The 18,910-nt window shown below is 37.7% G+C and overlaps 1 protein-coding gene across 1 annotated transcript in view; it reads right to left on the bottom strand.

Moving 5' to 3' along the window:
- LOC121373763 (pyruvate kinase PKM-like) overlaps positions 1 to 18,910 on the bottom strand; it is a 98,626-nt gene that overhangs the window by 36,930 nt on the left and 42,786 nt on the right. Inside the window, 4 exon segments of the mRNA XM_041500519.1 lie at positions 2,054 to 2,240; positions 4,047 to 4,166; positions 7,376 to 7,467; positions 9,272 to 9,428. Of these exon segments, the coding sequence (XP_041356453.1) occupies positions 2,054 to 2,240; positions 4,047 to 4,166; positions 7,376 to 7,467; positions 9,272 to 9,428 (556 nt within the window).

Below are 18,910 nucleotides of genomic sequence, written 5' to 3'. Positions count from 1 at the left end.
ATATTAACTAAACCTTCCAAGCTCCCCACCATTCTCTATCTCACAATCAAGATAGTCATTGCCTGAAAATAATATACAGGGCTTGTTAACGCTTGTTATTATAGGATATTAACTAAACCTTCCAAGCTCCCCACCATTCTCTATCTCACAATCAAGATAGTCATTGCCTGAAAATAATATACAGGGCTTGTTAACGCTTGTTATTATAGGATATTAACTAAACCTTCCAAGCTCCCCACCATTCTCTATCACACAATCAAGATAGTCATTGCCTAAAAATAATATACAGGGCTTGTTAACGCTTGTTATTATAGGATATTAACTAAACCTTCCTAGCTCCCCACCATTCTCTATCACAAAATCAAGATAGTCATTGCCTAAAAATAATATACAGGGCTTGTCGAGGCTTGTTATTATAGGATATTAACTAAACCTTCCTAGCTCCCCACCATTCTCTATCTCACAATCAAGATAGTCATTGCCTGAAAATAATATACACTTGGCTTGTTATTATAGGTCTAAACCTTCCTAGCTCCCCACCATTCTCTATCTCACAATCAAGATAGTCATTGCCTGAAAATAATATATAACGCTTGGATATTAACTAAACCTTCCAAGCTCCCCACCATTCTCTATCTCACAATCAAGATAGTCATTGCCTAAAAATAATATACAGGGCTTGTCAAGGCTTGTTATTATAGGATATTAACTAAACCTTCCAAGCTCCCCACCATTCTCTATCTCACAATCAAGATAGTCATTGCCTGAAAATAATATACAGGGCTATAGGTTAAACCTTCCAAGCTCACAATGTTATTATAGGTTAACGCTTGTTATTATAGGATATTAAATAAACCTTCCAAGCTCCCCACCATTCTCTATCTCACAATCAAGATAGTCATTGCCTGAAAATAATATACAGGGCTTGTTAACGCTTGTTATTATAGGATATTAAATAAACCTTCCTAGCTCCCCACCATTCTCCATCTCACAATCAAGATAGTCATTGCCTGAAAATAATATACAGGGCTCGTTATTATAGGATATTAAATGACCTTCCATTTCGTATTATGTTTATGTCCTGAATGAAATAATTTACTGTTATGACCTTTAGTGAGGGACATACAGGTAAATATGATATGAAATGGAAGTGAGATTCACATTCTATTTAATTGACACTTCAATAATTTCACCTTTTTCGATAACTTTCACTGAAATGGAAGTTATAAAAGTTTGTTTCGTCTAACTATACTACTACGGCACACAGATTTATTATATTTATTAATTTTGGACACTTCAATAAATGAAAGTTATAAAAGTTTGTTTCGTTTAACGCCACTACTAGGGCACACAGATTTATTATTAAATTAAATCTAATTGGATGTCGAACATTTGGTAATTTCGGACACTTCAATAAATGGAAGTTATAAAAGTTTAACGCCACTACTAGGGCACACAGATTTATTATTAAATTAAATCTAATTGGATGTCAAACATTTGCTAATTTCAGACACTTCAATAAATGGAAGTTACAAAAGTTTAACGAAACTACTAGGGCACACAGATTTATTATTAAATTAAATCTAACTGGATGTCAAACATTTGCTAATTTCAGACACTTCAATAAATGGAAGTTACAAAAGTTTAACGAAACTACTAGGGCACACAGATTTATTATTAAATTAAATCTAACTGGATGTCAAACATTTGCTAATTTCAGACACTTCAATAAATGGAAGTTACAAAAGTTTAACGAAACTACTAGGGCACACAGATTTATTATTAAATTAAATCTAACTGGATGTCAAACATTTGCTAATTTCAGACACTTCAATAAATGGAAGTTACAAAAGTTTAACGAAACTACTAGGGCACACAGATTTATTATTAAATTAAATCTAATTGGATGTCAAACATTTGCTAATTTCAGACACTTCAATAAATGGAAGTTACAAAAGTTTAACGAAACTACTAGGGCACACAGATTTATTATTAAATTAAATCTAACTGGATGTCAAACATTTGGTAAATTGTGACATTTCAGTGATTTCACCTTTTGCGAGGACCTTGACGGAGATGAGCCCGTCGTCGATGTAGACGCGTCCCCCGACCTTCATGACCTTGGTGATGTTGACGTAGTCGACGTACAGGTGATCCTTGGTGCATTGCTCGTAGTACTTCTTGTCGGTGGTCAGGCGGATCTTCTCCCCTGTCTTCAGGCTCAGCTCCGCCGTCACATCCTGCAAAATAACACTTTACGCTTCAACATTTATTATAACAAGGAGACAAGAAGTTTCTGGCACGAGTCCTTTTGTAGATAGGTTTTTCTGACACGAGTCTCAAGAAAATCAATCCTTGTAAGATGTCTGCGATAACAGAGCCTTGTTGGCGACTACTATTTCATACTATATACATTTTTGCGAAAAGGCTCTATGGGTTGAAAACATTTTACAATGGTTGTAAAATCAGGACTGTCCCTTTAAGATTTAACAAGGCCTAAGCCCGTCAGAAGTGATCTACCGTATATCTTCGCCTATAAGTCGAATTTTTTTCACCCAAAAATTATTTTATAAGTTGGGGGATCGACTTATAAGAGGGTAAAAATATTTCACCAAAAAATATTAGTTTTGGGGATTATTTTACAAGTTTTATTGTTGAAGTATGCCATGTATTTATACTCAAATATGTTAATTTGACACATTTATTTTTAATAACCTTTTTTTGGGGGCATTAGAACGGTTTTGGTTATGCGAAAAGGCGTACGATCTCACTCACATGCCAAGACAACAGTCCACTTAGTTAAATTAACAGTCATCACTAATAGTAAAAATGTAAACAATACTAACTACCTGTTGCCTGTGTTTATTTTGAAATCTGGTCACTGGCATTAATGGTTGTTCAAACAATGTTTTGGCGGTGATTAACTTCATGAATATTACTGAGCTTTCCCTTAAAATAGACTGATCTCTGCAGTTCACTATCTAGAGCAATAGGGACACACATCATTTGGTACAAAAACCAGTGTACTTTCCAGAGTTATCCTCCTTACATGTATTAATATGGCGGCAAAACGTGATACTTTCAGTTTTATCGTAGTGATCTGTTGGCAGTGTTTATAAATAAAGTTGTTGTCTTTGCACAAAACCATCTGTACAGTACCATACAGTAACAGTCAAACAGCTTTCACTCTCTACTAAGGGAATATTTCATTTTGATGCTATGTAATAATGATAGTTTGATTGGAATAGTCTGATTATATTGCGATGTACAAAACGTGAAAACCAAAGTTTGTAAAATAATTTTCTTTTGTTCAAATATTGTACATTATTGTTCTCATGTGCTGAAAATAAGAAATATTTCAATATTTATAAGTTGTTTTTCATGGGTCGACTTATAAACGGGTCAATAAAAAAATACGTTTTCAGGGCTTGAAATTAGGGACTCGACTTATAGCCGAGATCGACTTACAGGCGAAGATATACGGTAACCCATGACCCTTTGCACTACCACTAAGTATAAAGCTTTGGTGGTTGGAATAATGGCAGAAAAATTATTCTTTCTACAGAGAACATTTTGTTCAGTAACATGTTACAAAACTTAAGAAATTCAGAGATCACTTCCAAAATGTTAAATAATATTCTAAAATGTTTAATAATATTCTAAAATATTAACTAATATTCCAAAATATTAACTAATATTCCAAAATATTAAATATTCTAAAATATTAAATAATCCAAAATATTAAATAATATTCTAAAATGTTAAATAATATTCCGAAATATTAAATATTCTAAAATATTAAATAGTCCACAATATTAAATAATATTCTAAAATGTTAATTAATATTCCGAAATATTAAATAATATTCTAAAATTGTAAATAATATTCTAAAATATTAAATGATATTCTAAAACTTTAAATATATTCCAAAATGTTAAATAATATACCACAATATATAACATAATATTCTTTAAAGTGATTAACAACTGTCAGAAAACCAAAAATATTAAAAAACAAAACGTTCCCCGTTTGACGTCACGTCTTACCCCTTTAAGAAGTCCGGTTCGGATTTCTGGCCCTTTAGTGTCGAGGGCGATGGCGATTGATCGCGGTTCACTGAATGCAGACACAGCTTTACGGATGTTCTGGATGGTACCCTCATGATACTGCAACACAACAGAAACAACCCATAAATTAATGTTCGTTTTAGACTGCATAAACCTAAAGCAGCTAAGGGAGACTACCTGGACAACTACAACAACTCTCCAGAAGAAGCTGTATGGCACAAGAAGTGATCTACAGAGAACAGTATCGTCCATAGTCACTGCTGGCCTCGACATGTAGTCAACAAGCGAACGAAAAGAAAGAATGTTCGTTTTAATAATCTGTCATTTTTGTAAATTTATTGATAATTGGCATTATGAATGAACGAATGTTTAACGACGCCCCAGCACAAAAAAATAAATACACATCGTCCTGTCAGGTGGCAAACAAAGGTAAATGCATAAACAATGTGATGATCAACACCAATGTAAAACTGTTAAATTAAATTACAGTGTAAAGAACTGTGCAGCAAAAATACAAATATCACAGCTGGGTTTCTGCCACTGACTAAAGGGATTAAACACAAACACGCCCGTTAGTAACACATGTGTACCTCAGACTGTAAAACAAGACCAACATTTAGTTGGGAAGATTTTATTCTCGGAAAATCAATACGGTTACCTGACAAACATTTATTAAAATAGAGGCAGAATAAAAAAAAAACACTGCCTGCTCTTCACCTGATACTGTGCATACATTCTGGAATGCGGGTCGCCATCGTAGATCACTGTCCAATCCCAACTCTATATGGCCAATCTCAGTAGCCATGCAACCGGCCTGATACTGTGCATACATTAAGAATGGGGGTCGCCATTGTAGATCACTGTCCAATCCCAAGTCTATATGGCCAATCTCAGTAGCCATGCAACCAGCCTGATACTTTGCATACTTCTGAATGGGGGTCGCCATTGTAGATCACTGTCCAACCCTAACTCTATATGGCCAATCTCAGTAGCCATGCAACCGGCCTGATACTGTGCATACATTAAGAATGCGGGTCGCCATGTTAGATCACTGTCCAATCTCAACTCTATATGGCCAATCTCAGTAGCCATGCAACCGGCCCGATACTGTGCATACTTCTGAATGGGGGTCGCCATTGTAGATCACTGTCCAACCCTAACTCTATATGGCCAATCTCAGTAGCCATGCAACCGGCCTGATACTGTGCATACATTCTGAATGGGGGTCGCCATTGTAGATCACTGTCCAACCCTAACTCTATATGGCCAATCTCAGTAACCATGCAATCGGCCTGATACTGTGCATACATTCTGAATGGGGGTTGCCATTGTAGATCACTGTCCAACCCTAATTCTATATGGCCAATCTCAGTAACCATGCAACCGGCCTGATACTGTGCATACATTCTGAATGAGGGTCGTCATGTTAGATCACTGTCCAACCCTAACTCTATATGGCCAATCTCAGTAACCATGCAACTGGCCTGATACTGTGCATACATTCTGAATGGGAGTCGCCATGTTAGATCACTGTCCAACCCTAATTCTATATGGCCAATCTCAGTAACCATGCAACCGGCCTGATACTGTGCATACATTCTGAATGGGGGTCGCCATTGTAGATCACTGTCCAACCCTAATTCTATATGGCCAATCTCAGTAACCATGCAACCGGCCTGATACTGTGCATACATTCTGAATGGGGGTCGCCATTGTAGATCACTGTCCAACCCTTACTCTATATGGCCAATCTCAGTAACCATGCAATCGGCCTGATACTGTGCATACATTCTGAATGGGGGTCGCCATTGTAGATCACTGTCCAACCCTAACTCTATATGGCCAATCTCAGTAACCATGCAACCGGCCTGATACTGTGCATACATTCTGAATGGGGGTCGCCATGTTAGATCACTGTCCAACCCTAACTCTATATGGCCAATCTCAGTAACCATGCAACCGGCCTGATACTGTGCATACATTCTGAATGGGGGTAGCCATGTTAGATCACTGTCCAACCCTAACTCTATATGGCCAATCTCAGTAACCATGCAACCGGCCTAATACTGTGCATACATTCTGAATGGGGGTCGCCATTGTAGATCACTGTCCAACCCTAACTCTATATGGCCAATCTCAGTAACCATGCAACCGGCCTGATACTGTGCATACATTCTGAATGGGGGTCACCATTGTAGATCACTGTCCAACCCTAACTCTATATGGCCAATCTCAGTAACCATGCAACCGGCCTGATACTGTGCATACATTCTGAATGGGGGTAGCCATGTTAGATCACTGTCCAACCCTAACTCTATATGGCCAATCTCAGTAACCATGCAACCGGCCTGATACTGTGCATACATTCTGAATGGGGGTCGCCATTGTAGATCACTGTCCAACCCTAACTCTATATGGCCAATCTCAGTAACCATGCAACCGGCAATTATCTTAAAAATTTTTTAATTAAAAGGGTTTTTTAAAAATAAAATAAATACAAATTAAAATTACAGATTATTAGCTGTAGCCCACTTTTATCTCTGTTTTAAAGTTAGTTTTGTTTAACAACACCACTAGAGCACATTGATTTATTAATTAATCATCGGCTATTGGATGTCAAACATTTGGTAATTCTTAATCTTAAGACAGGAAACCCACCACATATTTTCCATTAGTAGCAAAGGATCTTTTATATGCACTTTCCCACAGAAAGGAGAACACATACCATGGCCCTTGATATCATATACCAGTCGTGGTACAGTGGCTGTGACGGGGGGGGAGGGGGGGGGGGGGAATATGTCAGAAAATGGTTCTACAGACGTGATTCGATCCTACGATGTAAGCATCTCAGGTGAGCACTCTACCAACTGATCTACATGTATATCCCGCCCACTTCTCTTTATTAATGACATCCTTGATATAAATTTGATGATTTAAAGTCACAATACGATGATGATGTATTTATGTCGTATGTTCCATGGAAGAAGTTTAACCTGGCGATGTTCACTTTATTAATGAAATCCATGACATAAATTTAATTATTTAAAATCACAGTAAGTGTTTAATTTAAGCTACCATTTGCCAAATTCACTAAATGTGAATTTAAGTTTAATTTGGCGAATAAATTTCTTTACCAATTAGCCAAAAAGCTAATTCGAAAATCGTGCGTCTTTTATGGATGTTCTGGCATTTTTGCTTATTGGCTAAATGAAACTTCAATTTGGCGACAGATTTCCGTAGCAAATTCACCAAACTATTATTATTTCATGGGCTTCTGCCTAAACCCCCGAGTACGATACTGTACTTACTTCGTATGTGCCATGGGAGAAGTTTAATCTGGCGATGTTCATTCCTTCAATTATCATCCTTTGTAAGGTCTGTACCTCTCTACAGGCTGGGCCTACAGGCGAGAAAGAAAAAAAATATATAATAATAATATCACTGAATAAATAAGCATTTTGAGACTACTGCTAAAGCAATACATGTCCCCTATACCAGGCCCAATACATGTTCCGATCTTCTACATGTGTATATTCAAGGACCAAGGGGTAAATGTTCCTATCTCCTACATGTGTATGTTCAAGGGCCAAGGGGTAAATGTTCCGATCTCCTACATGTGTATGTTCAAGGGCCAAGGGGTAAATGTTCCGATCTCCTACATGTGTATGTTCAAGGGCCAAGGGGTAAATGTTCCCATCTCCTACATGTGTATGTTCAAGGGCCAAGGGGTAAATGTTCCCATCTCCTACATGTGTATGTTCAAGGGCCAAGGGGTAAATGTTCCGATCTCCTACATGTGTATGTTCAAGGGCCAAGGGGTAAATGTTCCGATCTCCTACATGTGTATGTTCAAGGGCCAAGGGGTAAATGTTCCGATCTCCTACATGTGTATGTTCAAGGGCCAAGGGGTAAATGTTCCCGATCTCCTACATGTGTATGTTCAAGGGCCAAGGGGTAAATGTTCCCATCTCCTACATGTGTATGTTCAAGGGCCAAGGGGTAAATGTTCCGATCTCCTACATGTGTATGTTCAAGGGCCAAGGGGTAAATGTTCCGATCTCCTACATGTGTATGTTCAAGGGCCAAGGGGTAAATGTTCCGATCTCCTACATGTGTATGTTCAAGGGCCAAGGGGTAAATGTTCCCATCTCCTACATGTGTATATTCAAGGGCCAAGGGGTAAATTGCTATTAAAGTCAAACTTGAGCTGTAACAGCAAGTACATGATGAAGTGTTTCTTGTCATCCTAGTAGTTATAGTAGCTTATACAAGAAGAGGAAGTTTGTTTTGTTTAACGACACAACTAGAGCACATTGATTTATTAATCATCGGCTATTGGGTGTCAAACATATGGTCATTTTTTGACACAGTCATAGAGATGAAACCCGCTACATTTTTCCATTAGTAGCAAGGGATCTTTTATATGCACCATACCTGACAGGATAGCACATACCATGGCCTTTAATATACCAGTCGTGGTACACTGGCAGGAGGGAGAAATAGCCCAATAGGCCCACCGATGGGGATCGATCCTAGACTGACCGTGCATCAAGTGAGTGTTTTCCCACTGGGCAACATTCCGCCCTAGCTTATACAAGATATGGTTAGTGACTTTAATATATTTAAACAGATTGAAGTTTTTATTTTCATTATTTTTTTTTTTTTCTACTGCTGCAGATCTTTCTGTTGATAAAGGAAGCAAATGTTTTATTTAACAACTCAATTATCACATTTTATTTAGGGTTATATGGCGTCAGACATATGGTTAAGGACCACACAGATATTGAGAGAGGAAACTCGCTGTCGCCACTTCATAGCCTACTCTTTTATATGCACCATCCCAAAGACAGGATAGCACATACCACAGCCTTTGATATACCAGTCGTGGTGCACTGGCTGGAACGAGAAATAGCCAAATGGGCCCACCAACCGTGCAACAATAGAGCGTTGTACCACTGAGCTATGCCCCACCCCTTTCTGTTGATAATGCCCTAGATGTTACCCAGAAGTCAAACGACAGAACATTTTAATATGCATGTATTATAAAACAGAGATAGGAGCGGGGCGTAGCCCAGTGGTAAAATGTTCGCTTGATGTGAGGTCAGTTTGGAATAAAAAAAATCTGGAATTTTTTAATAAATCAGGAAACCTTTCAACTCTGTATATAAATAAATAATTTTTAAAAATTAATTTGCGGTTCTCACCGATGGTACATATGATCCCGGACATCCGGACCATGTGTGGCTCAGAGTCGATGTCGAGGGCACACATGTGTTCGAGGTGCGATCGGGCGTTCGCAGCCTGCAACTGCTGGGCCTGGATGTAGTAACCACCCTCATGTTCGAGCTTGGTGAGGTCAAACTGCAAACACAAGACGAACCACAATTAAACACAATTACTTTTAAAAACACACACTCGCATGCATGTGCATGCACACATGCATATTGCACCTGGACAATTGCCTTCAATTGGCTACAAATATTGCTAATCAAGATTCTGAAAACAAAATATTCCATGCACTCCCTCACACACAAACATCCACCCCCACTCACACACCCACCTACCACAAACATCCCCAAGACCCTCATTCGTGCATACTGCACCTGGACAATTGCCTTCAATTGACTAGAAATATTACTAATCAAGATTTTGAAAACAAATTGTTCCCTGCACTCCCCCAACCTCCCAAAACAAAACCCACCCACACTCTCACACATTCCTACCCCTACACCGCCACGCATACTACACCTTAACAACCGTCTTCATGTTCCAGATTTGTGAGGTTCCTCTTGAGCAACTACTCTGGACTACGATTGCTCACTTTACCACTCAACTGCATTGTGAAGGTGTAACCATATACCGTACTTTAACATTCTGTGCTCCGGACACTGATCTGTATCGTTCTGACATGTAATCATCGATCTGTATCCTTCTTACATGCAATCATCACCAGTTGAATCCAACACATGACATTATGTGTCAGGTTTACCATACAATTTATGTACATGTATCTGATTCACACTAACCAAAATGCAACACCGATTCAATGATGTGTTTTTTGTTCTTTGTTCTTTTAAATTATATTTGCTCATGTTCATAGACCGATCCTTGACCCTTCAACACATTGGTGTAATCTTGGAAGGCTTCAGTTCTGCCAGAGTGTATGGAGGGTAAAATTACGTTCATAAAAAATCTTGGAAATAATCGGGATTTTTGCCAGAGGGTAAGAAGAGTAAAGTTATGTACCCCAAAATTTAGCAGATTAATGGATACATTAATTTTTATTTTATTTTAGATAGATTATATTAAGAGAATGGCTGTCAAAGTATTTATTATTCATTAAAGGCTTTTGTAGGAAATATCGCTGGCACTATAATTTGCTATATCTCCTGTGATATTCTCCTAGGAGATATCGAGTCTTATAATCTTGATTGGGTAACTTTTAATCACTGCGTTCTAATTAATAAAGGATACTCCCCTCGTGTCTTGTGATATCATAATTCATGAGCACGACTTGATAAAAGTATAAAATCCGAGGTTTGCAGAGAATTTTTATACTTTTATCAACAAATGCTGATAAATTATAATATCACAAGACACGAGGGGTATTCTTTTTATCATCCATTATCATTCTTTTCATTTGAGACAGTTGTAAACAATATTCTTTGAAATCTATGGAGTGATATTTCCTAGGAGAATATTGCAAATATAGTGCCAGCGATATCTCCTACAAACGCCTCTAATGGATGATAAAAAGAATACCCCCCTTGTGTCTTGTAATAGCATAATTTATCAGCACTCGTTGATAAAAGTATAAAAGTCCTCGGCAAGTTTTGGATTTCACACTTTTATCAACTCGTACTGATAAATTATGATATCACAAGATATTCGGGAAGTATCTTCTATTTATATATCTCCAATTTCAAATGATTTCAGACCCATAACCACCTACATATTAATTATGATCTGTTTTTGTTTTTTTATACATACATGTACCAAAAGATTATTTTCTGGAAGAATGCCTGTTAAGTAATGGATATATTTTTATAATTTGTAGATAGATGATAATAAGGGAAATGCGATTTAAAATTTGTGAAAAATTAATGCATGAAATGCAACGTCCAATTTCAAAACATTTCAAACCCACACAAGTCGTTTTATTTTTATTATGTACATGTAATGATGTATGTATACACCCACAGGTTATTATCTGGCAGAAAGCCCGACTGGCCAGTTATTAGATTAGTCTTGTTCAGCCAGCCTTGCGTTCCCAATACAGGTGTCATGGCCAACCATAAACAATGTTAATTAAAGTTTGTTTAACTTGAACTCCACCATCTCACATCAAGGACACAACGGGCATACGAAATTCTGGCTATATTGCTTTATACCCAAAGAGAAGGAAGGAAATGTTTTATTTAACAATGCACTCAACACATTTTATTTATGGTCATATGGCGTCAGAAATATGGTTAAGGACCACACAGATGGGATCTTTTATATGCACCATCCCACAGACAGGGTAGCACATACCATGGCCTTTGATATACCAGTCGTGGTGCACTGGCTGGAACGAGAAATAGCCCAATGGGCCCACTGACGGGGACTGATCCTAGACCGACCGCGCATCGAGCGAGCGCTCTACCACTGGGCTACGTCCTGCCCTTACCCAAAGAGAATAGCACGTGATTGAGCGTTGGATGCCATTTGTCTTATAATGAGCAGTTTCAAAACATACTTAATGAGCTAAATTTATGTACAACATATGTTGGATACATTTACAAACAATCAATTGTTAGAGAAATGATATCTTAACAAATACAAATCTAGTAGTTCAGTTCTTACATATCCTCAAAGCCAGGTTTACAATACTCTTTTGCAACTAAAACACATTTACAGAATATTGCGTTTCAAATTAACTTAGAGCCATCAGTTTCATATTAATTCAATTAAAATTAGCTCTACTGGTCTACCAGTAGATCAAACAGCATTGCGCAGACTCCCATGTCCAGGTGACATTAAATGAAATTTTTATCTATAAATAACAATTTTAATATCGACCAATTACACTTCGCCTTTTATAGCGTTATTCGGGAGCATACAAATTCTAAAAATATGCAATAGGCGAACTTGTTGGTCTATTTCAACATTGAAAAAACAAGGGGAAATTTTGAGAACCATTTACTTGGGTTACTCAAAAAGGAAATGGGTTACCTGGATTTATTTCCGCATACCGAAAAATGGGTCATGCCGATTTTCAATTATCAGAGACCTGATGTCACAGAGCAATAAATTTCAATTGTGCTTATTTCATTGGATGATATGGCTGTGGTGAACAGGACCCTGTTCCACAAAGTGATCTTAGTGCTAAGATGACCTTAAGAGCACATGGTAATTATGCACTGAGGTGATCTTAGCTCTAAGATCGTTCGTAGAACAGGGCCCAGGTCATCACCTAGGAGCATATCCAATCATATTTCTTTAAATTGGTAACACACGTGTGTGCTACTGCCATGTGATATGATAACACAGAACTTCTCACAACATCACTTAATTCTCTGTACAAATGCATTTCTGTATGTCCTTGGCCATGTCTCTTCAATGCCATTAGTCTGAGACAAAACTGCATCACAGTATCGAATATATATATAGACACACACACACGCACACACACACACGCACACACACACACACACACACACACACACACACACACACACACCTAACATGCACCTTTAAATTCACTATAATATTATCATCAAGTTGAGGACATGACAAAAATATGAAATTCAGTCTAAATAAACGGACCACACAAAAAGTCTGAAACAAATCTGCTTACCCGTCTGTACAAATGACCATCGGAGCCTCTGACGAGAGAATCACTCAGCTGTATTGCACTCATACTTAAAACTCGGGTACATTCATATATGTATTTACACACAGATTCCAGCACTAAGCCACATTAACAATGTACCTGTACAAATAATGCATGTCACTATTTATAGCCCGATGACATTTGGCAGAAATCAGCAAATGCAGCGCACATGTGATGACTGAATACCTGAATGTCTGCTAACCTGTTACGTGGTGAACATGCAGTGAACATGCAGTCGACAGACCTACCTATAACCTACGTATTCACCATTTGACAGTAAAAAGTTGTTTATCATGGTTTTATGGCCACATACATGCCTGCAATTACAATATTACCGACTACCATGAATGCCATAACAGCTAAGACTATAAGACTAATCTGGGTGTAAAACTGTTCCGAATAATCCAGTTAATGTGGGGAACATATTTGAACCGTGGTGTACTGTGAAAAGATGCAATGAACTGACCACGATTTCGTAAGGAGTTTTAGAGTCTGGACATATACATGTATACACACAGAGGAATCGACGGGGTTCTGCAGTTTATTACCAGCATGTGTACTGGAAGGAAACACAGGACTGTGAAACAAACCCACATTCACGATTTTAGGTGAGTTTTTCAATGAATTAACCAATCAATTGAGCTTTTTAACTTTTTGTTTTTGGTTTAAATGTTTTATATAGCTACTAGTGTACCCTATGTGCAATATAAATGATAGACACATATTTACCCATGATATCCATGTCATAAATGTGATAATTTTAGTGTATTAACCCGGTTAATAATGGTGTGCAAATTTGCAAGGTCTCTAGGTAATGTGTTGCTGTGGATGGGTTATTTGCTTACAAGCCAACAAGACCTGTGTACCTGAGCTTAACATTTTCAAAGATTTAGTTAAAATGTGTGACGTCTAACTAATTTGTCCTAATCGTGATGACGTCATATTAACGATGGTGGCGACTTTAGCGCTGTGATTTACTAAAAATTGAATTAATATGTTATTTTAGAAATGTCTTAGGATAAATAGAATTTGCTACACATGTTTTTTTAATATGTAAAATATCAACCTTGTCTAGTTTTAAATCGGTATTTGTCTCAGCAGAGCCTCGACAAATACTGATTAACATAGACTCTATTGATATTTTCCATATTAAAAATTCACTATTTCACTAAACTCTCGCAACTTTGCGATCTCGTAGTGCAATGCTAAAAGACTTACAAAGAGGATGCTTTGTTGTCTAGCAGAGCCTAAGAGACCTTTGTGAATTAGGCCCCTGGTCGTGTCTAAATTGGATAAATATTAGGTCACCATCATGATCCGGTTTGACCGGTCTCGGTGGCATCGTGGTTAGGCCATCGGTCTACAGGCTGGTAGGTACTGGGTTCGGATCCCAGTCGAGACATGGGATTTTTAATCCAGATACCAACTCCAAACCCTGAGTGAGTGTTCCACAAGGCTCAATTGGTAGGTGTAATCCACTTGCACCGACCAGTGATCCATAACTGGCTCAATAAAGGTCATGGTTTGTGCTATCCTGCCTGTGGGAAGCGCAAATAAAAGATCCCTTGCTGCTAATCGGAAAGAGTAGCCTATGTAGTGGCGACAGTGAGTTTCCTCTCAAAATCTGTGTGGTCCTTAACCATATGTCTGACCCAATATAACCGTAAATAAAATGTGTTGAGTGCGTCGTTAAATAAAACATTTCTTTCTTTTGATCCGGTTTAGACAGGTTTTACATAATATATATTTCCTGGAGAACATGATTCATCCCCCCCCCCCCCCCCCCCCCTAAAACTTCACTTGTCAGACTAGACACACCCTGCATAAAATAATTCTCAAACATGCGCTTGGGAGGGGTGGATATGGTTATTTTAATAGTCAAACTTCGAACATTCCACCTTCGATCTCTCGAAAACTTCGATCTCTCAATTAGAAGCGACGGTCCCAGCCGAGTTGCTATACAAATTAGTAATAACAACCTTCGAAAACTCGATCTCTCGACCTAATTCTTTGGTCCCGCCATACAGATATAATAGAGTATGCACCTCTAAAACTCGACACATGTGGATTGATCAAACTGTGATTGCCGATAGTATTTTAAAGACGAATGTATTGTCAATCATGTCAATCAAGCGAAGCGCACCTGACTCGGGTGGTCATGGCTGTCGTGGATTAAGGTGACAATTACGGAATAATAGATTGTCGACTAAGCAGAACGAAATGATCCTGTGTTTGGTTGTCGGTGTTCGTCCATGGTGGAGAGCCTCGCTACATAATACTTAATTACAGAAACAGTCTGGTTAACTTTAAAGAGCATTTGTAAGAATTGTTAGAGCTGTTTGTTTTTGCTCGCAAAGGCGTGAATTGTGTCAAACTTTAGCTTTTCTATTTATATATCAGTTAATGTTTAACAATTACCAATAATTTAGTTATGTTAAAAACTGATACATCACAGATGAGCAATCTGGGGAAGGACCCAGTAACGTGGGGTTTGCCAGATCTGTTTTAAAAAGTTCTGCTTTCTTGTCATCAATGCAATCTTGCATAGGGCCCAGAAATGGGGGTGGGTGGCCAGATTGGAGAAAGAAAGTAGAAGTGCGAAGCGTAAATAAGTTTGTGTAAAACAAATGTACTTATAGTGTTATTCGGTATTCAGTGTTTTATTTCTTAGTTACGTTCTGGCATGTTTTAACATCTGTAAAATATGTCAACATTACTTTCTGTTATTTATATATGTATGTAAATGCCGCCTTCTTTTTTTCTGTCAATAAATACATGTAGCCTATATGCCCAAGCATATATTTTAAATTCATCTGGTTATCTTTTTTGTTTTATTTACTTATTTTTACAATATACACAAAATGAATGTTCCACAGGTGTCGAAGATGCCAACAACTGGGGTGGGGTGGGGTGGGGTGGGATGAGATGGGGTGGGGTGAGGTGACTGATATATTAATTCACCTTTCAACTGGGGATGCATAGTTTTCAGAGTTCAGAGGCATGCAGCAAAGCGCATGCTTCTTACAATATTAAGCGAAATCATCCAGCTGCAAATCTGAACTCTTATATATTAATTTCGAAAACTCCAACTCCCTGAAACTTGAACTATTTCCTCATCCCCTTCAAGTTGGAGTTATCAGTTTGACTGTGTATGAATACTAACCTAATTTAAAGGAACAGACCGTAGTTCCAACCCGTGAAAATTAACACTACCGTTAGTTTAGTTAATCTACAAACCTGGAACACATTTGGATAAAGTTACAACTGAGTGAAACATGAGTCTGTGACTTTGAAATGGTGAAATACCCTCTAAAAATAGACTAAAACTCGACTCCATAACCCTTACTTCACAGATGCGTGTGCGTTTAAAAAAAATATGAGAAATGTATTTTTGTGATATTAGAAACACCAGGATGACCAAAACCACTTCGAATGTACGAAATTGATCCACTAAACCATAAAATCTAAGTAAAGTATCATTTCAGTTACAAAAAACTGCCTATAATAGTTAAAAAATATGCTTTAGTGTTTAAAAACTAGGGTCTGCATGTCCCTTTAATAGTATACATACACATTCAACTTGCAACACCTATACCTCACAAAGTAACTGCATATAGTTCCGTAACATCATCGCTACATCTTTCAACAGACACCTACAGTGTAGAACATTTGTCCCACTAATGTCAATATTAAACACACCCTGTGATAAAACAAGACCTCGATCGTGTTGAAATAAGCTATCGGAGTTAGTTCACTGTTGCTTTATCAGTGATTGAGTGATAATGCAGCTCAAGGTCATATCATTATCAAGCCTAAAATAATAGGATGACACAATGAATGAATGAATGAATATTTAACGAAAAATACATTGGCTATTGGGTGTCAAACCGTGGTAATGGAAAAACAATGTGATGATCAACATCAATATAAAAATGCAATAGTTAAATAAAACACAGTGTAAACAACTGTGCAAAAATACAAATATCACAGATAGATAATATTAAAACTTAGAATAAAAGTCAATATCACGTAAAAATTGTAAAATAATTTCTGGATGGAATCGAAAAGATTCCATCACAATTGTTTGTCCAAATATATATTTTCGAGTTTCTTTAAGATGCTTACTCTCTACCAAAATGTGGCGCACCGTCAGAGTACACTGATGGTGCTCACACTGAGGTGGAGGATCTTTCTTTAAGATAAATGAATGGGTCAGATATGTTTGACTGATGCGAGCATGACAAGACTATTTCATCCTTCCTACACTGTCTATAGGACTGTCACTCTCCCAAGACCGGCTTGATAGCATGAAGCTTGTTCGCAACCGCACCGTCCCAATCATGTTGCCAAGCCGAAAAGATAAATTTGTTTATACTATATTTAAAATCAGTATAGGGCACACCAACCCTGGCATGAGGCAAATCCAAAGCAGACTTGGCAGCAGAATCCACCTTTTCATTATCCCTGATACCAACATGGCTGTGCACCCAACAAAATACAACATCTTTATTGGCAATAGATAAAAAGACACACTTTCGTATCACCATCCCAATTAAGGGATGGTCCAGCTTCATATTGCACAAAGCTTGGAGACATGAAAGTGAGTCAGTAAAAATAATAAATTTGGATGCACTAGAATCCTTTATTTCTTCCAAGGCTTTAATGACTGCCCAAACTTCAGCACTAAAGATTGATGCTGAGTCAGGCAGTCTCATGGAAAAACTCTAGCACAAGCCACAGATTTCCCATGTTGTGATCCGTCTGTATAAACAGGAATGTAATCACGGTACTTCTCTTGAATTTCCATGAAAAACTGTTTATAAATAACAGCATCTGCACGATCTTTCTTCAGATGCACAAGATCAAACACAATTTTAGGTGGTGTAATACACCAAGGTGGTAAAACAAAATTTGAAGGAGTTTCCAAAGTGTCAGTTAAATCCATATTATAGAAAGCGACAAAAAACACTTAATGTGAAGACCAAATGTACAAATAGCATTTGGCCTTGCATCAAACAACTTCATATATTTGTTGTCAAACACCGCATTATGTGTAGGATGTTTTGGTAATGAGTTAATCTTGGTGGCATACTGCAGAGAAAGCTTTGCACGTCTAGCACCCAAACAAGGTTAGTATGCATCAGCGTACAAGTTCTCTACAGGAGATGTTTTAAAAGCATCAAGACAAAGCCTAAGTCCCTGATTGTGTATAGGATCTAGCATCTGCAAGTAAGACTTGTGTGCCGACCCATATAGGGGGAACACAAAGCCAATTAAAGAAAAAGAGAAAAAGACAGAAAGAAAGGCCCAAAATATTTTCGTATTTTTTAAGTTCAAGGGCCATAACTCTGTCAAAAATGGGCAAATAGCTATGAAAGTCCAACACAATCTTTATAACTCTACGTGACAAAGCTATACATGCACACAATTATTCAATTATTTTGTAGCATTGTGAAGAAAAAAAAAAGTTTGCAAAACTATATTTATATGTGGGACAGACAGACAGACAGACAGACAGACGTTCACCGACATACAGATGACCAACTACAAAACCCACCCAGTCCATTGCTCATTTTTATACAAATTAAGTGGCTATAAAATGTAGTCTTTGGCTAAAAAAGAAAGTTTGTTACATTTTAAGACTTTTTTCAAGAAAATACTCAACATACATGTGTCTTTAAATTGGCTAAACTAAACTTCATTCCAGTGTGAGCCCTGCAAAACATATATATCAGTACTCCCCTCCCTCCAGCTGAACCAGTAGGGGACTAAACGTAGTTAAATAATAACCGGCTTCGGTCGTGTCGTGGTTAAGCCATATATATCAGTACTCCCCTCCCTCCAGCTGAACCAGTAGGGGACTAAACGTAGTTAAATAATAACCGGCTTCGGTCGTGTCGTGGTTAAGCCATATATATCAGTACTCCCCTCCCTCCAGCTGAACCAGTAAGGGACTAAACGTAGTTAA

The sequence above is a fragment of the Gigantopelta aegis genome, chromosome 5, assembly GCF_016097555.1.
Source record: "Gigantopelta aegis isolate Gae_Host chromosome 5, Gae_host_genome, whole genome shotgun sequence".
NCBI classification, from domain to species: domain Eukaryota; kingdom Metazoa; phylum Mollusca; class Gastropoda; order Neomphalida; family Peltospiridae; genus Gigantopelta; species Gigantopelta aegis.
The sequence above is the reverse complement of the archived record's forward strand: the minus strand, read 5'-3'. Positions and strand labels throughout refer to the sequence as shown.